At 45.3% G+C, this 21,063-nt stretch overlaps 1 protein-coding gene and 1 long non-coding RNA gene across 38 annotated transcripts in view; one reads left to right on the top strand and one right to left on the bottom strand.

Annotated features, from left to right (window-relative positions):
• Nucleotides 1-20,649, bottom strand: part of WDR20 (WD repeat domain 20) — an 89,969-nt gene extending 69,320 nt beyond the window's left edge. For 13 of the 36 annotated variants that reach the window (XR_004432251.1, XM_033191268.1, XM_033191242.1 and 10 more), the window contains exon 1: nucleotides 19,900-20,248. Coding sequence is in view for 21 of the 36 variants with exons in the window: in XM_033191268.1 (XP_033047159.1) it covers nucleotides 19,900-20,148 (249 nt within the window). In the remaining 15 variants the exon portion in view is untranslated. Of the gene's footprint in view, nucleotides 1-19,899; nucleotides 20,249-20,342 lie in introns of those variants that run through there. The other 23 variants (XM_033191251.1, XM_033191257.1, XM_033191253.1 and 20 more) reach the window with 18 other exon arrangements.
• LOC117071353 overlaps nucleotides 20,350-21,063 on the top strand; it is a 37,019-nt gene continuing 36,305 nt past the window's right edge. Inside the window, exon 1 of one of the 2 annotated variants that reach the window (XR_004432254.1) lies at nucleotides 20,350-20,830. This is a non-coding gene — a long non-coding RNA (uncharacterized LOC117071353). The remainder of the gene's footprint in view (nucleotides 20,831-21,063) is intronic. The other variant, XR_004432253.1, reaches the window with a different exon arrangement.

Genomic DNA, 21,063 nt, shown 5'->3' on the forward strand with positions numbered 1-21,063 from the left:
TGGTAGTGCGCCCTTTTAGTCCCAGCTACTTGGGAGTGGGAGGTGGGAGGATCACTTGAGGCCAGAAGTTTAAGGTTGCAGTGAGCTATGCTCACACTACTACACTCCAGTCTAGGTGACTAAGAGACCCTGCCTTGAAAAAAAGAAAAGAAAATGAGTGGGTGTCAGAAAGAGTCTCTCCCCCTGACAACTGTTTTAAAATGAGAGAAACAGCGCCACACTTGTAGGAAACAGAGAATAGCGATTAGCCAAAATGAGGTGGGATTTAGCAAACGAGTCGCGCAGGTGACTTTAGACAGGGGCAGAGCACTTCCTTAACTATAGAAGGGAAGGCATCCGGTACAGATGCCAGAAGCTGAGATGTGAGGGTAGAAATCTGGAGAAATTATCTTTTGACTGCTTAACTGTTCTAAGTGAAATAAAAAGTACAGTCATCAACTAAGAATAAGAATAGGGAAGATCTGAAGACAAAGTTGTAAAATTGTCATCTAGCCTGGGGGCAGTGGCTAACGCCTGTAATCTCAACACTTTGGGAGGCTGAGGTGGGAGGATCGTAAGGTCAGGAGTTCAAAACCAGCCTGACCAACATGGTGGACCCCCGTCTCTACTTAAAACACAAAAATTAGCCAGGCGTGGGGGTACATGCCTGTAATCGCAACTACTCAGGAGGCTGAGGCAGGAGAATCTCTTGAACCCCGGAGGCAGAGGTTGCAGTGAGCTGAGATTGCGCCACTGCACTCCAGCCTGGGCAATATAGTAAGACTCCATCTTAAAAAAAAAAAAAACCTGTCATCTAGAAGGGTGGGGTCAGTGTGGTACAACTGCTTGTCAGCGCCATGCACCCCTCCAAGGTGATGGTTCTGAATCTTAGGGGAATGTGGGCAGCACAGAATGCTATTCTTCAACCACATGCAGGGCAAACGTGTAGATGTGCAGTAGGCAGAGGATTCACTTTAGCCAAGATTGGGATTGTGTATACGAGGGGAGTTATAATGATTGGTCACTGCACTGGAACAGGGGTAATGCTTTAGAGAGTGGCAGTGAGGCAGGGCTGAAAGCATTCAGAAAGGAAGGGAAGCGATGGCACCCCATGAGACAGCACTGATACAATCTGATGACTTCAGCCCTAAAGAAGGACAATATACTAATGTAGTACATTACCTTGGAAATAGCACCAAAAGAAAATACGTTTTAAAACATATTTTAAAATCATAACTAAGAATTCTAAAAGAGGCTAGGATACAGCCAACATTTAAATGACCACCACTAAGGAAGATAATCCTACCCTCCCCAAGCCTTGCACAAGCTTCAGCCCTCACACTGCAGCTCAGACTCCCAGAAGGAGCCAGCAGCTGCCACATCCTTAGGCCTTGAGCTAAATTCTAGTTCTCTTGGTTCAGAATCCCCTCCCCTTTCAGCTGACCCACCATCCAAATTCAAATGTCACCTTATTAAAGCTTCTCTAAAGTTCCTGCTGCAATTGAGACAAACATTATACTGTCATCACCTATTACCTGAACCAAATGGAACAGAGTCCACCTTGTAGAGTGGTTCTCGTATTCTGCCCTCTAGTTAGGATAGCAAGAGTGATCAGGAAGAAGAAGAAAAATGAAGCAAGAAGCATGGCCAGCTTAGAATTCTAGATAAGCAACTGCTGAGTGAAAGTACCACAAGAGAGCTCTTCATGGAGCTAAAAGTTTCACTTCACAGGACATGAGAAACTAGTTACCCTTCTTATATTCAATCACACATGTGATAATCAAGAAGTTAAGACTTATCTAAATCAGGTTGCTTAAGCTTTCTGTGCCATGGACTCCTTACAATCGTTTTTTGTTGTTTTAGAGACAGGGCCTCTGTTGCCCAGGCTGGAGTGCAGTGGTGTGACCATGACTCACTGCAGCCTCAACCTCCTGGATTCAAGAGATCCTCCCACCTCAGCCTCTTGAGTAGCTGGGACAACAGGCATGTGCCACAATGCCTGATAATTTTTAAAAATTTTTTGCAGAGATGGGGGTCTCACAGTGTTGCCCAGGCTGGCCTCAAACTCCTGGCCTCAAACAATCCTCCCCCACCTCAGCCCCAATAATTTTTATCTTATTCTATCTATCTATCTATCCATTTATTTAGAGACGGAGTCTTGCTCTATCGCCCAGGATGGAGTACAAGGGCACAATCTTGCTCACTGCAACTTCCGCTTCTCAGGTTCAAGCGATTCTCCCTCCTGAGCTTCCCAAGTATCTGGGATTACAGGTGCCTGCCACCACGCCCAGCTAGTTTTTGTATTTTAAGAAGGGGTTTCACCATGTTGGTCAGGCTGGTCTCGAATTCCTGCCTCAGATGATCCGCCCACCTCAGCCTTCCAAAGTGGTAGGATTACCGGCATGAGCCACCGCACCTGACCCCAATAGTTTTTAAATACATAAATTTATAAAAGAAATCTATGGCCAGGCATAGTGGCTCAGACATATAATCCCAGTACTTTCGGAGGCCAGAGCAGAAGGATCACTTGAGCCCAGGAAGTCAAAGCTGCAGTGAGACTCTGTTTCAAAAAAAAAAAAAAAAAACTACATTAAAATACAGTTGTATTACACTAAATAACTATAAATTTTCAAAAATTGCTTAATTACATGTCAAATAACAAGATCTAATGGGGCCAGGCGGAGTGGCTCACGCCTGTAATCCCAGCACTTTGGAAGGCCAAGGCGTGTGAATCACGACGTCAGGAGATCGAGACCATCCTGGCTAACATGGTGAAACCCCATCTCTGGTAAAAATACAAAAAAAATTAGCCAGGCTTGGTGGCAGGCGCCTGTAGTCCCAGCTACTCAGGAGGCTGAGGCAGGAGAATGGCGTGAACCCAGGAGGTGGAGCTTGCAGTGAGCCGAGATCGCGCCACTGCACTCCAGCCTGGGGGACACAGCGGGACTCTGTCACACACACACAAAAAATCTAATGGTAATTTCAAAGTAGTGATGAGTGTCAATGATATTTGACACATGTGCAACAACCACAATGTGATATGAAAACATCCATGGGCCAGGAGTGCTGCCTCATGCCTCTAATCCCAACACTTTGGGAGGCCACGGTGGGAGGTTCACATGAGCCCAGGAGTTCAACACCAGCCTAGGCTATAATATAGTGAGACTCTGTCTCCACACACACACACAAATTTAAAATTAGCCAAGCTTCATGTAGACCCATCTACCTGAGAAAGTCAGGTGGGAAGATCATTTGAGCCCGGGGATGGAGGTTGCAGTGAGCCCACGTCACACCACTGCACTCCAGCCTGGGTGACAGGGAGACTCTCTCAAAAAAAAAAAAGAAAGAAAAGGAGGGGCGCGGTGGCTCAAGCCTGTAATCCCAGCACTTTAGGAGGCCGAGACGGGTGGATCATGAGGTCAGGAGATCGAGACCATCCTGGCCTACACGGTGAAACCCCGTCTCTACTAAAAAATACAAAAATCTAGCTGGGCGAGATGGTGGGCGCCTGTAATCCCAGCTACTCGGGAGGCTGAGGCAGGAGAATGGTGTAAACCCGGGAGGCGGAGCTTGCAGTGAGCTGAGATCTGGCCACTGCACTCCAGCCCGGGCGACAGAGCGAGACTCCGTCTCAAAAAAAAAAAAAAAGAAAAAGAAAAAGAAAATGTGATTTTCACTGATAATTGCCACAGGTTCCATTATTATTCTGATGTCGTCTATATTCATAACTGAGGAACATGTTAAATGTCAAAAGTTAGTAAAATAAAGAAATACGTAAATTTTTAAAAGTGAAATGTATTTCCCATTCAGGCTACCCTCTAAATTCTAGTAAGGTTAAGGAGCCCCAATGAGCGAGTGCTGTCTAATAGAGCAGACAGTCTGCACATCTACAAAGGGGTGGAAAAGGCTGAGCCCCTGTATCTGCTTTCCCTTCTCCCCAGAGTCTCTCCAACTTTTGAAAATCCCCACACTGCTCTCCCAGTAATCTCTCTCCGGTCTCTAGGGCTGCTCTCCCTTCCCCATTCTTACCCAGTTTCCCCCTCTCCTCGCAGGGCTCCAGATGAAAGAAAACAGCAGTCAGTTAGCAAATCACATGTGAGAGATAGTAGAATGAGTCAGTTCCAGCTCTTTGGTATATCCCTGTATAACTAAAAGAAATATCTTACATTTGACAGTACCCTACCATTTCTGAAAGAGTGTTTATATAATTATCTCACTAATCCTTAAAAAAACTGTGAAGTAGGCAGGACAGATATTCTCATCTCTATTTACAAAAAATGAAACCTGAGGCTCTGAGAGGTTAAGCAACCTGCTCAAAGTCACACAGATCATCGTACAAAAGGCAAAATATGCACTGTTGGACCAATCTCAACCTCTAAAAAGGCTCCAAACATGAGTTGGTCTATTTTAAACTCAGAACTGCTGGGATGGCAGCTTCAGGTTAATGCAGGGAGTAAAAGCTGGACAAAGTCACAAGTCTTCGTCCTATCAATTATTAATAATCCTATCAATTATTATCCATGTCCTTGAATCTATTTCTTTTCCCATAAAGTAGGAACAATAACAATAAATGACTGCCTGACCTTACCTCCCATAAAGCTCACCTAAGGTGCTCTACGTAAATGCTTTATAGACTGTGAAGTTATCATTCTCACCAATAATAAAGGACAGCATAAAAACAAAAAAGCAACAAAGTATACATTCATTCGTTCGTTCATTCATTCATTCATTCATTCGATAAATATTTCAGTGCCTGCAACATGCCAAGCACTGTTCTAGGTACCAAACAGGGGATACAATGATGAATAAGACAGAAAGGCTTATCCATGCTCTCAGGAAGCTTATGTTCAATAAGGAAGGTGAGAGAGACTGACAAATACATACATAAGTAAACATGACAGTATCAGTGCTATGGACTGAATGTTTGTGTCCCCCCTCCAAAATTCATTTGTTGAAACCTCATTACCAATGTGGTAACATCAAGAGGTGGGGGCTTCTGGGTGATGAGATCATGATGGTGTGGCTCCCACGGACAGGATTGGCGCACTTATAAAAGAGGTCCCAGGGAGCTGCCTTCCCCTTCCACCATGTGAGGACACAGTGAGTACACAATAAACCAGAAAGAGAGCCCTCATCAGATAATGAATCTGTCAATACCCTCATCTTGACTTTCCAGACTCCAGAACTGTGAGAAATAAATTTCTGTGCTTTACAGGCTACCTATCTATGGTATTTTGTTACAGCAGTCTGACAGACTAAGACAACCAGTAGTTAAGTAGTATATGAAAGATTCTTTTCTTTTTTTGAGACAGGGTCTTGCTCTATTAACACAGGCTGGAATGCAGTAGCATGATCACAGCTCATTGCAACCTCAAACTCCTACGCTCAAGAGATCCTTCCACCTCAGTCTCCCCTGGAACTACAGGTGCATGCCACCACATTCCAGTTCATTTAAAAATTTTTTTAACATAGTGAGACAAAGTCTAGAACTCTGGGCCTCAAGCAATCCTCCTGCTTCAGCCTCCCAAAGTGCTAGGATTATAGGCATGAGCCACTGTACCCAGACAAAGGATTTTTAAAAAGTGATGTTACCGAAGGTGACCGATAGTACCACAAATTTATGGTCAAGAGGAGGTTCTCTGATGGATGGTGACATTTCAGCTGTGATCTAACCAGCAAGAAGGAGCCAGCAACGCACAAAATAAGGGAGGTGAACATTTTTAGTAGAGGAAGCAGTTAATATAAAGAGGTTCTAGGGAGAGCACAGGTTGACTAGCAAAGTGTCATCTAGCAATGTATTAGGCTGTTCTTCCATTGCTACAAGGAAATAGCTGAGACTGGGTAATTTATAAAGAAGAAGGAGGCTGGGTGCGATGGCTCAGGACTGTAGTCACAGCACTTTGGGAGGACGAGGCAGGCAGATCATGAGGTTAGGAGATCGAGACCATCCTATGGTGAAACCCTGTCTCCACTAAAAATACAAAAAAACAGCCGGGCGTGGTGGCAGGTGCCTGTAATCCGAGCTACTCGGGAAGCTGAGGCAGGAGAATGGTGTGAACCTGGGAAGCAGAGCTTGCAGTGAGCCGAGATCACGCTATTGCACTCCAGCCTGGGCGACAGAGCGAGACGCTGTCTCAAAAAAAAAAAAAAAAAAAGAAAGAGGTTTCACTGGCTCATCGTTCTGCAACCTTTACAGGAAGCACAGTGCTGCCACCTACTCGGCTTCTAGGGAGGCCTCAGGAAGCTTTCAATCATGGCAGAAGGTGAAGGCGGAGCAGGCACTTCACGTGGAGAAAGAAGGTGCAAGAGGGAGACAAGGAAGTGCCACACACACTTTTAAACAGCCAGTTCTGGAGAGAACTTGTACTCACTAGGATGAGGACAGCACCAAGTAGATGGTGCTAAACCATTCCTGAGAAATCCACCCCCTGATCTAATCACCTCCCATCAGGCCCCACCTCTAATACTAGGGATTACTATTCAGCATGAGATTTGGGCAGGGACCAGAGCTCCCACTGAGACTCTAGTCCTGTGCTTACTGACAATGTAAGTCCCTAGCTTATTGCTAAGCACTCTGGTTCTAGGGTTGAACAGAACTGGATTCAAACCCCAGGACAATGGCTTATTAGTTTTATAACCTATGCAAAGCATCCAATTGCTACAAACCTCAGTTTTCTCACCTGTAAAATTAGGATACTAATAGTATCTATTTTATAAGATGATTTGCAAAGATTTAATGAGATCATGCGGCCGGGTGTGGTGGCTCATGCCTGTAATCCCAGCACTTCGGGAGGCTGAGGTGGGCAGATCATGAGGTCAAGAGATCCAGACCATCCTGGCCAACATAGTGAAACCCCATCTGTAGTTAAAATACAAAAATTGGCCAGGTGTGGTGGCGCATGCCTGTAGTCCCAGCTACTCGGGAGTCTGAAGTAGGAGAATCGCTTGAACCTGGGAGGAGGAGGTTGCAGTGAGTCAAGATCCTGCCACTGTACTCCAGCCTGGCAAAAGAGCAAGACTCCGTCTCAAAAAAAAAAAAAAAAAAAAGGATAGATCATGCATAATCTGTTAGCACAATATCCATAATTATCCATAATCCATGTTATTATTAAGATGATTAATATGTTGTTAATAATGTTAGCTATTACTATTATTACATGATCTCTCAAACCTTGCTGTCTTCCTTTTCAATACTTTCAGGGATGTTCAGCTTATTTCTTTATATCCGAGAGGAAGAAAGAGTACTCATGGGCCAGGGCGCAGTGACTCACATCTATAATCCTACCACTTTGGGAGGCTGTGGTGGGAGGATCGTATCAGGTCAGGAGTTCAAGACCAGCCTGAGCAACATGGTGAAACCCTGTCTCTATAAAAAATACAGAAATTAGCCGGGCATAGTGGCACGTGCCTATAGTCCCAGATACTCAGGAGGGTGAAGTGGGAAGATCACTTGATCCCAGGAGGCAGAGGTTGCAGTGAGTTGAGACCGTGCCAGGGCACTCCAGCCTGGGCAACAGAGTGAGACCCTGTGTCCAAAAACAAAAAAGTAAAAATTAGCCAGGTATGTGGGTGGTGGCATGCTCCTATAGACTCAGCTACTCGGAAGACTGAGGCAGGAGGATTATTTGAGCCCAGGAGGTTGAGGCTGTAGTGAGCCATGATTGTGTCACTGCACTACAGCCTGGGTGACAAAGTGAAATCTTGTTTCATTTAAAAAAAAAAAAAGAAAAAGGAAAAGAAAAGAGTACCCACATCATATCTCTTCTATAAAATATTTCCTGGCCCAGCATGGTGATTCATGCCTATAATCCCAACACTTTGGGAGGCTAAGCAGGGAAAACCATTTGAACCCAGGCAAGACCAACCCAGACAACATAACAAGACCTCGTCTCTACCAAAAAAAAAAAAAAAATTAGCCAGGCATGGAGGTGCACACCTGTAGTCCCAGCTACATGGGAGGCTAAGGTGGAAGGATGGCTTCAGCCCAGGAGTTCAAGGCTGCAGTGAGCTATGAGTGAGCCACTACACTCCAGCCTGGGCTACAAAGTGAGACCCAGTCTCAAAAAAAACAAAAAAAAACCCTCCTAATTACTTTTTAACCTACTATCTCCCACTCTTAGGAATGACATCAGTATCAGCCATAGTTCATTTTTGACAGAAAACCTTGTGTAAGAGGCCTAGGCGCAGGCCTACTGGGCTCTACCGTAGCCCTTCAGTATTGGTGGACACATCACAATCTCTCCAATGACAAAAAAAAAAAAAAAAAAATCCCCAAAGGATGGTTTTGAAGAGAAAATAAAAAGGCTATAAACTTTATTTATTTATTTATTTTTTTTTTTTTTTTTTGAGACGGAGTCTTGCTCTGCCGCCCAGGCTGGAGTGCAGTGGCCGGATCTCAGCTCACTGCAAGCTCCGCCTCCCGGGTTTACGCCATTCTCCTGCCTCAGCCTCCCGAGTAGCTGGGACTACAGGCACCCGCCTCGTCGCCCGGCTAGTTTTTTTTTGTATTTTTGAGTAGAGACAGGGTTTCACCATATTAGCCAGGATGGTCTTGATCTCCTGACCTCGTGATCCGCCTGTCTCGGCCTCCCAAAGTGCTGGGATTACAGGCTTGAGCCACCGCGCCCGGCCAAGGCTATAAACTTTAAAGAGTTATGCATTTATCCTCTCACCAACTGTACACAGCACCTATTAATAGGCAATGTTCAGTTTCGAATGCTTTTCTAGCAGCTGCCTTATCATTGCTGGTTTACTTGTCCATCTCACCACTGGAGAGTAGGAACTTTGGGCCAAGGACTATGTCTTATTTATCTTTGGATCCACGGGTCCAATAAATGTTAGTTGAATTGAATAAGCCCTTGATTATTCCACTGGACTGTGAACTCTTTGATAGCAGAGATTCTTAACAATACAGAGTGGGCACTCAGTAAGTCCTTTCAGAATGAGTGCTTGAATACCATGTCCCTCCTTGGTTAGATGATACTCCTCTTAAGGTCAGGGCCCATACCTCATACTTGTTTGATTTCCCATAGTCTGGCATACTGCTTTTCACACAAAAACTACTCAGATATTTATTAAACGAAGTATTACGGCAAGACAGAGCCTCTAAAGCAGAGATCCAAGTAAGAAAAGAGAATGAGCACCTGTACCAGTTTTACTGTAGCAGAACATAAAAGCGCAGTAAAAGGGTAAGCTGGTTGTGAGTCAACTAAAGAAAAAAACAGCTTCACGGTAGAGCAATAATCTACAATGTGGTAACTAAGAATGTTAAAATAGTCCCTCTTACTAAATTATTCTTACTTTTTTTTGAGATGGTCTCATTCTGTCGCTGAGGCTAGAATGCAGTGGCTCGATCACACTGCAGCCTCGACCTCCCCACCCTGGGCTCAAGCAATCCTCTTACCTCGGCCTCCTGAGTAGCTGGGACTACAGGCACACACAACCACACTCAGCTAATTTTTAATTTTTTGTAGAGATGGGGTCTCACTATGTCGTCCAGGCTGGTTTCCAACTCCTAGTCTCAAGAAATCCTCCCACCTCGGCCTCCCAACGTGCAAGCATTACAGGCGTGATGTAATCCTATGCCAGGCCTGATTCTTACTTTGTGAATATAAAATCCTTATAAGTTCCTTCCTCATGAATGATTCTTGCTTCTTTCTGATAAAATCTATATATTTAAGCTATTTTCCTATTGATACAAAGCAAGATAAGGTGTAACAGACTGATTTGGCACGTTTTTAGAATAATATATCTACTTTTTAAGAATCTACTACAAAATAGAATTGACATCCAGGTGCGGTGGCTCACGCCTGTAATCCCAGCACTTTGGGAGGCCAAGGCAGGTGGATCACGAGGTGAGGAGTTAAGAGACCAGCCTGGCCAATACAGTGAAACCAGAGCTCTACTAAAAATACAAAAATTAGCCGGGCGTGGTGCCGTGTGCCTGTAGTCCCAGCTACTCTGGAGGCTGAGGCAGAGTCTGAGGCAGAGGTTGCAGTGAGCCAAGATCGAGCCACTGCACTCCAGCCCAGGCAACAGAGTGAGCCTCCGTCTCAAAAAAATAAATAAATAAAGTAGACTTGACAACACAAAATATTTCTCAATTTACAAATTACCAACTGGCAGAGAAGCTGAAAAGTTGAGAAAAATGCTAAAAGAGCAGTTGACATCTAAAGCTCAATCAGAAATAAAAACAAACCATTTCTGAAATTAGAAATACAAGGCAACAAATATAAAAATTTATTAAAAATACCATCTGTACACAACATTTTGGGGCAAATCATCTATTTAAAACTCAATGCAATATTCTTCTACTAGGCAGAGAAATACTTTTTCACTTCACCTTTACTCCTTAATTCCACTTGATACTTACATTGCTATGCCACATGCAGAGCACATACCCTCTACTTTATATTGTAATACTAAATACAAAATCAGCCGGGTACAGTGGCTCACACTTGTAATCCCAGCACTTTGGGAGCACAAGGCAAAAAGGATCACTTGAGCCCAGGAGTTTAAGGCCAGCCTAGGCAACACAGCAACACCCAGCCTCTACAAAAAAAATAAATAAAATTATTTATTTATTTATTTTTTATTTTTTTTATTTTGAGATAGAGTCTCGCTCTGTCGCCCAGGCTGGAGTGCAGTGGCGCGATCTTGGCTCACTGCAAGCTCCACCACCCGGGTTCAAGCGATTCTCCTGCCTCAGCCTCCTGAGTAGCTGGGACTACAGGCGCCCGCCACCACACCAGGCTAATTTTTTGTGTGTTTTTAGTAGAGACGGGGTTTCACCATGTTAGCCAGGATGATTTCAATTTCCTGACCTCATGATCCGCCTGCCTTGGCCTCCCAAAGTGCTAGGATTACAGGCGTGAGCCACTGCACCCGGCCTACAAAAAATGTTTAAAAATTATCCAGGTGCAGTGGCACATGTCTGTAGTCCCAACTACTCAGGAGGCTGAGGTAGGAGAATCACTTGAGCCCAGGAGGTTGAAGCTGCAGTGAGCTATGATCATGCCACTGCCCTCCAGTCTAGGTGACACAGTGAGACCCTATTCCAAACACACACACACACATACACACAAAGCCAAACTCTTTAAAAACAGGAGTGTTAAATACACTTCACATTGGCCACAATAGACAGCAGTGCCTCGTATATACCAGTCATCAATAAATGCTTGATGAATTAGGATTATGTTTTGTTTTGTTTTTTTGAGACAGAGTCTCAGCTCTGTCACCCAGGCTGGAGTCCAGTGGCACAATCTCAGCTCACTGCAGCCTCAACCTCCCAGGCTCCAGCAATTCTCCCACCTAAGCCACCTGAATAGCTGGAGCCACAGGCATGCACCACCACACCTGGCTAATTTTTTCTTTTTTTTTCTTTTTTTTTTGAGACGGAGTCTCGCTCTGTCACCCAGGCTGGAGTGCTGTGGCCGGATCTCAGCTCACTGCAAGCTCCGCCTCCCAGGTTCACGCCATTCTCCTGCCTCAGCCTCCCGGGTAGCTGGGACTACAGGCGCCGCCACCTCGCCCGGCTAGTTTTTTGTAGTTTTTTTTAGTGGAGACGGGGTTTCACCGTGTTAGCCAGGATGGTCTCGATCTCCTGACCTCGTGATCCGCCCGTCTCGGCCTCCCAAAGTGCTGGGATTACAGGCTTGAGCCACCGCGCCCGGCCAATTTTTTCTTGTAGAGATGGTATCTCACTATGTTGCCCTGGCTGGTCTAAAATTCCTGGGGTTCAAGCAATCCTCCTGCCTCGGCCTCCTAAAATACTGGGATTATGGGCATGAGCCAAGGTAACTTGTCACTGACACTGTCAATTTCAAGTGTCCTGAAAATTAAAACTGAATTCTACCAATTAGAAATGTATACCAATTAAGGTTACTTCTATTTTTAAGGTCTCCTGAATAACCAAATAAGATCACATTTCATATTACTGCACAAACTAACCTCACTGAGAAAGAAACAGAATTATTCTCTAAGATACTAAATTCCAGATGACAAAAATCTTCCTATTTTTAAAACAAGGTTACTGGCCAGGTGCAGTAGCCCACGCCTGTAATCCCAGCACTTTGGGAGGCCCAGGCAGGAGGATCACCTGAAGTCAGGAGTTCAAGACCGGCCTGGCCAACATGGGGAAACCCCGCCTCTACTAAAAATACAAAAATTAGCCGGGCGTGGTGGCAGGTGCCTGTAATCCCAGTTACTCGGGAGGCTGAGGCCTGAGAATGGCTTGAACCCGGGAGGTGGAATTTGCAGTGAACAGAGATCATGCCATTGCACTCCAGCCTGGGGAAGAGAGTGAGACTCTGTCTCCAAACATAAAAATAAAAATAAAATAAAATAAAATAAGGTTCTTTAGCCACACAGCTAAACCACTCAGTAACGAAATCCACCATGTTTTGATGCCTGCTCACGCTCAAGTTTTCTATCAAAGCACATTACCCTTAAGTCACTATATTAAGTCAATGATAATAAATATCGTATAAGTGACACGTTTCTTGAGGGCAAAGACTTTGACTACACCCAGCATCTAAAACAGTACCTTGTATCTGGTAGGCATACTCCATGAATATTTGCTGAAAGAATGGCATTCATGACTATCTCATGGACTTCAATGACATATTCCAGGTGCTTCTCACCATTGCTCATATCCACCCATGAAGTCCTCCTTTTTTGGGGAGGTCTCACTTTGTTGCCCAGGCTGGAGTGCACTGGCATGATCTTGGCTCACTGCAACCTCCACCTCCTGGGTTCAAGCGATTCTCCTGCCTCCTGAGTAGCTGGGATTACAGGCATGCACCACCATGCTTGGCTAATTTTTGTATTTTTTGTAGATATGGGGTTTCACCGTGTTGACCAGGCTGGTCTTGAACTCCTAATCCCAGATGATCCACCCGCCTCGGCCTCTCAAAGTGCTGGGATTACAGGTTCCCCAATGGGGTCTTTCAAAATCTCATCACCACCCTCCTCTTCAAAGCTAAGAGAACCCAGGTATAGTATGAAAGTATATCCGCTTTAAATGATGTATTAAGATGCTTTCCCCTCAGCATGCAACATTCTAAAGTCAAATAAATCATCAATATTTCAGAAGTCAGTAAATAGCCTTTAATGGAAAAGAAACACAAGTTTCCAGTCATTCAGCAACCCTGTGTGACCTACTAAATTAAGTACAAGATTTCTCAAAGTATATCTAATACAAAAAGTTCTAGACTTCAGAACCTCTTTCTAAATGATAAAAGGGGAGCCAGGGAGGTGTGAAAAATTACAAAAGGGGAGAAGGATGTGAACACGACCCTCTCTGAAGCAGTGAAGTATCTAAAACCAGTCTGTTAGGGGAAAATTTTTTTTAAAGGCATCTAGTTCACCCTCCCACACAAAGCAGGAATTCCGCCAATGTCACCAACAGGTGGTCCTGCAGTTTTTGACAAAGAGACAGAACATTTCCCATATGAACATTCCCATAACAGAACGCTCATTCTCTCTCAAGTCAACCCATTACCCTCTTCTTTAAATAGGATCTAAAAATACTTCAGCTTTTATGAACTGACTCTTCTTCTGGCCCCAACTTCATCTCAGCATCATGAACATCAAGCTCTTCTAGCTGGGCGTGGTGGCTCATGCCTGTAATCCCCAGCACTTTGGGAGGCTGAGGAGGATGGATCACGAAGTCAGGAGTCCAAGACCAACCTGGCCAAGATGCTGAAACCCCGTCTCTACTAAACATACAAAAATTAGCTGTGCGTGGTGGCAAGCGCCTATAATCCCAGCTACTTCGGAGGCTGAGACAGGAGAATCACTTAAAACCCAGGTGCCAGAGGTTGCAGTGAGCCAAGATCAAGCCACTGCACTCCAGCCTGGGTGACAGAGCAAGAATTCGTCTCAAAAAAAAAAAAAAAACTCTTCTAGCATAAAGACCTAAAAATCACAATGTTTTCAGCTTGCTTTCCCAAACACCCCACCCCTCTCAATTCCAAATCAAGTAAGCAATGAATCAAAGAGATGAAGACATCTCCCCAATAGAAAGATGAATCCATTTTCACTAAAACAAAACAAAACAAAACAAAAACCTGAGCACAGAATCATACAACCTTTAGAGTTGGAAAAACCTTAGAACCCTCTAAATCTACTTCCTACCTCCTGTGGTTATCACTTCAGTAACTTCTCTGGGCAGTACATTTGTGGCCTGGAATCTTAAGATGTGGGGAGGTAGGAAGGTTCTTTGGCTTGAATGTTAAGTCATCCTGAGTACAGTTTTTATTATTGATTGTTTTGGTTTTTTTTGAAACAGGATCTCACTCTGTTGCCCGGGCTGGAGTGCAGTGGCACAATTATAGCTCACTGCAGCCTCAACCTCCCCAGTTCAAGTGACCTTTACAACTCAGCCTTCCAAGTAGCTGAGACGAGAGGCACATGACACCACGCCCACCCTTGTAGAGACAGGGTTTCACTATGTTGCCCAGGCTGGTCTCGAACCCACATGAGGTTTCACTGTGTTGCCCAGGCTGGACTCCTTCAATCCTCCTGCCTCGGCCTCCCAAAGTGTTAGGATTACAGGTTTGAGCCACCACTCCTGGCCTAAGTACAGTTTTTAAAAGTTGTACATGGATCTTGTAGGTGACATGGTTTGACAGAAGTAGATCAAAAGTAATCTGTGTCATTTGTTTACCATTACTTCATTGTCTCTTATACAATTTCCCTATTTTAAGAAGGTTAAATTTGTTACTAGCAATATTTTTAAATGTCTTTTAAAAGATATGAGCTATTAAAAAACACCCAAGTTACTTTCGAGCCCAAAATTGAATAGGTTTTTCAGCTTCTAAAGATCTCTTTCAAGTTTGGCATAGACATGGCTTTACTCAGTCATCCACTCAACAAACACACAGTAAGGGCCTAACTCTAAACTGGACACTGCACTGGGCATTGAGAAGATGGAGAGCAGGAAAGATAAGGTCCCTATTCTAAGGGAGCTTTGTTTACAGAAGGCACAATTGCATCATCACACAGAATTACAAATTCAGAAAAGTGCTAGGAAGGCAAAGTACAGGATGCTCTAAGAACACATACACACAATAGGGCCTGTAATCCCAGCACTTTGGGAGGCTGAGGCGGGTGAATCACTTGAGGCCAGGAGTTCCAGACCAGCCTGGCCAACATGGCAAAACCCCGTCTCTATTAAAATACAAAAATGAGCCAGGCACGGTGGTGCATGCCTGTAATCCCAGCTACTCAAGAGGCTGAGGCACAAGAATCACTTGGGCCCAGGCAGCAGAGGATGCAGTGAGCTGAGATCACACCAGCGCACCCCAGCCTGGGCAACAGAGCAAGACTCTGCCTCAAAAAACAAAACAAAAAAAACCCCATGTAATAGGGGAAAACTGTTACACTATGGGGATTCAAAGCAAAATTTCCTGAGGAAGTGATGGTTAAGCTGAGATCTGAATGGAGGCCATTCGTATTTATGTAAAAACAGATATCCATACAATGAGAAGAGAGGATTGGTCCAATAAGCCCAGCTACCTTACCTTTGGCATCTTTTATCCTATATCCTAAAACAACCTTTTTTTTTTTTTTTTTGAGACAGAGTCTAGCTCTGTCGCCCAGGCTGGAGTACAGTGGTATGATCTTGGCTCACTGCAACCTCCACCTCCCAGGTTCAAGTGATTTTCCTGCCTTGGTCTCCCGAGTAGCTGGGACTATAGATGAGCACCACCACGCCCAGCTAATTTTGTATTTTTAGTAGAGACAGGGTTTTACCATGTTGGCCAGGCTGGTCTCAAACTCCTGATCTCAGGTGATCTACCCGCCTCGGCCTCCCAAAGTGCTGAGATTACAGGCGTGAGCCACGGCGTGCAGCCCCGCTCCCCCTTTTTGTTGTTTTAAAAACAGGGTCTCATTCTGTTGCCCAGGTTGGGGTGCGGTGGCACAATTATAGCTCACTGTAACCTTAACTCTTGGGCTCAAGAGCCCTCCCCAGCTTCCCAAGTAGCTGTGACTACAGGCACATACCACCATGCCCAGCTAATTTTCTTTTTGTTATTATTTTTTTGTAGACACAGGGTATTGATATGTTATCCAGGCTGGTCTCAAACTTCTGGGCTCAAGCGATCCTCCCACCTCAGCCTCCCAAAGTGCTGGGATTACAGGCGTTGAGCCACTGCACCAGACCACAACCTCTTTTTTAAAAAAAGAAGAACAAAGTATGTAATAAAGATGTCTGAAAGCTAGTAACTGAAAGTCTTTTGGGGAGAGGGACAGGGTCTTATTTAGCTCTGAATACCTCGCATCACCTTGCCTAGTATCGTTACTATCACAGTAGTCACTCAAATCTGGTGAAATGATTAGTGACAGTACTAAATCAATGTTAATACTGTCTTTAGGTTAAATAAAATTGCCAAACTACATCTCCTCACACAAGAAACCCCATTCTTAAACTTCCTCAATTGTGAAAAGATGTTTTAATCTACCTCAAGAATTTAATAAAATAATACATGGCAAAATGCCGGGGTAGATTCTGTAAGTTCTTGGAATATATGATATCCCTGTGATCAAAAAGCCGGATCAGTCTCCTCTAAGATAGTTTAGACTCAGCTGTGCTTCATTTTCCTTACTATGAGAAAACATTCTAACAGGTTTGCATCCCCTCTCTGGCCTCGGTTCTCTGACGAGGGTGAAATAACAAACTCTAAAGTTCCTTCTAACTCCAGACACCTGTAAACCTTTTAAAAGGATCAAGATTGCACTCCATGGCCAGGCGCGGTGGCTCAAGCCTGTAATCCCAGCACTTTGGGAGGCTGAGACGGGCGGATCACAAGGTCAGGAGATCGAGACCATCCTGGCTAACACGGTGAAACCCTGTCTCTACTAAAAAATACAAAAAATTAGCCGGGCGAGGTGGCGGGTGCCTGTAGTCCCAGCTACTCGGGAGGCTGAGGCAGGAGAACAGCGGGAACCCGGGAGGCGGAGCTTGCAGTGAGCTGAGATCCGGCCACTGCACTCCAGCCTGGGCGACAGAGCGAGACTCCGTCTCAAAAAAAAAAAAAAAAAAAAAAGATTGCACTCCTTAGCATGAATGTTAGACTACTTCCTCACCTACTCCATTTCCCCAGGACCCCATATTTTTTCTCAGGAAAGGCAGCACGTAATTCATGATTTAAGTTCTTTAAAAGACCTATTTTCTACTCATTTTACACGCAGACTTAAGTTGAATTTATACATCTAAATTAGATCTTCTGAATAATCCAAATAATTATTGTAAAATTTTACACCCCTCAAAGGACAAAAAAAAAAAAAAACAGTCAAAACAGTCAAAATAGCCAACTGTGCTCTGGGCATGGTGGGTCATATCTATAACCTCAGCACTTTAGCAGGCTGAGGTGGGAGAATCGCTTGAGGCCAGAAGTTCAAGACCAGCCTGGGCAACACGGCAAGCCCTCCATCTCTAAAAAACATTTTTTTTTTTTAATTAGCCAGGCATGGTGGTGCACACCTGTAGTTCCAGCCACTAGGAAGGCTGAAGTGGGAACATCATCTGAGCCCAGGAGTTTGAGGCTGTAGTGAACTATAAGCATGCCACCGCACTCCAGCCTAGGCAACAGAATGAGATCTCGTCTCTAAAAACAAAAACAAAAACATGTTTAATGGCCATCAGTCAAAAATAGGTTTATAACTACTAACTCTAAAGAGTAAATTTTGGTTTTCCAATTAAGGAAAATTTATTTCTTATATTTTAAATCAGAAAATAGCCACAAAAAGTCACTTATACTCAGAAATAACAATAAATGCAAACTCATTAATGGAAAAAATTTTTTAAGTTACAATTAAAAGAGAGCAGAAACATCTGCAACATAATGCAAATGTATCTATAAGATACTACCACATGAAAATGAAATTTTACCCAAAAAACGTTAAAACACTCAAAGTATGCAGGTAAGGGCAATTTATGTATTTCAGATTTATCTTGTTTAAAATAATTTTTTGGTGTCGTTTTAAAAACCCTGCCTCCTTTTATCCTTCAGGGAATAGCGTCCCACTAAAAGAGAACACCATTGTAATGATACTTTCAGACAAGAAACCTGTCTTTATGATGTAAACCAGGGCTATCAGATCCAGATAAGGTTTGCCATTAGGATGCTTCAGAAGTAATAACCTTCAAAGAAAAAAAAATGTTTTAAGTAATTCCTGCATTAATAATTGCTAGTTAGTGAATTTAGTTTTTAAGCACATTGTATTTTTATATAAATATACATTTTTAAAACTTAAAATTCTAAACTTAATTTCCAGAGACAAAATCAATCCTTTCACTTTGAACATCAACGTTAAGAGGGTAGCTTCCTATTTGACAGTTACTCTTAGTATTTCTTTAACTATATTTTACATCTACTGAGTGTTTCAGGGCCTTAAAATTCATTACGATTATTATATTATTAGTTACAACGTGCACTGTAACATTCCCTTTTTAAAGAGGTGCAAATAGAAGTTAAATAACTTATCCAAGGTCACCCAACAAGTCAGTGACAAAGTTGGGAGTAGGAGTAAAACTTCAGCCCCTAGACTGAAGACTACTTCAAGCGTTTGCAGTTCCAAAACAGGAAAAAAAAAAAGGTCAAGCGATTTACCCTCAATAACTTCCAATAGCATACTCTAACTACAGTGGTACACTTATTATCATAAACACTAATAAAAAAGATTCACCGTGAATGAAAGAAACAACTTTGCTACATTTAGATACCACTGTCATTTCCCTAGCTCTTGTAACAAGCGAAAATCCTGTACTGGATCTGGCTATATGAAATCCTAGGGAATGTTCACTCTTCAATATGAACAATTTACTTTCATGCTAACATGCATTTGCGAATTAATCTTTTATCACCTTGTCCTATTTGGAGGTGCTGCGGGATGCATTTATTTCCTCACTCTTCCATAACATCAAGTCAAAGACTACAATCTCAAAACTAAGCAATTCTCAGTGAAAACATAGTTACATAGCCAATGAAAGAAAAGCTCTAATAAATGGCTGCTTTTAAAGAGACACTTTTAAAGGATGCTTACATGCTTCAGAGAATTACTGGTAACTCGCCCGCCAAGAAGGATGGTCCCTTTAAAGTAGCTTTTAAGGCATTATCCCTCCCTGTTTGGGACACAGTCTGACTTGTTGGACAAGACTAATCTGGGCACTCACACACAACCCCTCTGAACCAGCTTAGTTCACTGCAAACATCATTTCAACTGTAGTACTCAGCCCTTCGCATACTACAAGGAACAAGATGACTCTCCTTAACAGTCTTTCAGAACGTCCCCTCGGCGGAGACACTGACAGCCGACCTCCCGCGGATGTTTTTGGAAATAGAAATGTTAACATCAGGAGAGGCTCCTAGGGAGTGTCAGTGCGGCAGCAGGTGGAGTAGCCCTGCGTGCCGAGCAGGTTCTTTCTGACCTAGTCTCAGTCCTCCGCTTCCCGGCCCCAGTTCCGCCTTACAGAGATCTTGTTAAGCCGTCTTGCGCCCCTGTTCTCTAACCCAGGGCGAGACTTCCAACCCTCCAGGGAGGCGAGGCAATCGAAGCAGACAAGACGGCCACCCCACCTCTTCCGGGGACTCGCAGGCCCGCTCCCTGGCCATGTCAGAGCCTGATGGACCAGGCTGGAAGGGACGCAGCCGGCTCCCCTGGGAGCCTCCCAGCCAGAACCCCGCGTCCCACGGTCCCTTTCCACAGCCCCCACCCCTTCGAAACGCCACCGCCACCACCCTCCTCACTCCTGAATCCCCTCTCCTCAGGAGTACCCCAGTGGAGGGAGTTACCGGCCCACTCAAAAGTAAGAGCGACGGCCACCCCTCTCGGTCACCCTGGCCCCACTGTCACCGCCCTGCTCCCGCCTCTGCCTACGCCGCTGGCTGACCCCGGTGACGCCCGGGTCGGTACCTTGCGGACCCCCTTGTAGATATAGAAGTAGAGCTCCCGGCCCACATTGAAGCAGAGGCGGTCGCCGTTGCCAGACTGGTCGTTGAGGTTTACGAAGGAGACGCGGACAGGGTTGGATCCCTGCGAGTTGAAGGGCACCCGGTTGGGCCGGCTGTACTCCGAGTGCGGCAGCAGCTTGTACAGACCTTCCCGGGTGGTGAATTGGGTCTTAATCTCGTTCATCTCCTTCCCTCCTCCCTCCGTCGCCATCTTGAAAAGCAGCGTTCATCCTGCCCTAAGTGCCCGGATCACGCCCACCGCGCAGGCGCTGTTCTTGGTGCTCCCTCTTCCCCCACCCCTTGCCTCTTCCTTGTCGCCCCTCCCACCCGCGGGCCAGCCCCGCGAAGGCGGGCCGAAGGGAAGGGGCGGGCTTGTTTACGGCCCGACTGCGCAGGCGTGCTCACCTGGCGTGCTCCACCCGGCTGGGCGTCCTCAGGCTCCTCCCCTGGGCGTGGCCTCCGGGCAGCCCGGCTGCTTCCCAGGTGATGTCGGTTCCAGCCGGTGGGGTCTAGTTGACGGTTCCGCAGCCACGAGGACCAACGGAAAGCCGATCAGGGGGAACCGCGGCGGGGCTGGTGTCAGGAGCCTGAGGTGAACTTGAGGGTGCCTCCTCAGCGGTCTCCCCACCTGCCCTGAGGGGCGCCGGGACCCCAAAGAGCGGAGGAAGAGCGCCACCCCGACTGCCACCGCTTCGGGGCCAGCACCCGGGGTACCCTACAGGGAGCGCGGATGCCCCTGTGTTCGGGCGGGGACGGCTCCACCCCTTCTGGGCCCTCCCTTCGGGACGGGGACTGTCCCGCCCAGAGAGAGTGCTGACTACCCGCGCGACCGTCTGGATCCCCCGTCAGGAAGCAAGCCCCTTTGAAGCCTCCTTGCCGCCGTTTCTGAGAAGGTACCGAAGGACTCAAGATTTACGCTTCACTATGTTTTATTTCAGGCCGGGTAGGGGAAGAGAAGAATGTGGTACAGCATGGATATCCTAATTCCTGTGTGTGGTGAGCACTGGCGGCCTCCGCTTCTTAGCTGAGGTTTGTCCTCTCCAACTGTTCAGAGACATACGGCGGGGAAGCGCTCTGGGAACTGGGGACTGAATGTATGCAGGATTCACTTCTCTTGCTCAGTAGT

The sequence above is a fragment of the Trachypithecus francoisi genome, unplaced genomic scaffold (assembly GCF_009764315.1).
Source record: "Trachypithecus francoisi isolate TF-2019V2 unplaced genomic scaffold, Tfra_2.0 Lachesis_group3, whole genome shotgun sequence".
Classification (NCBI taxonomy): domain Eukaryota; kingdom Metazoa; phylum Chordata; class Mammalia; order Primates; family Cercopithecidae; genus Trachypithecus; species Trachypithecus francoisi.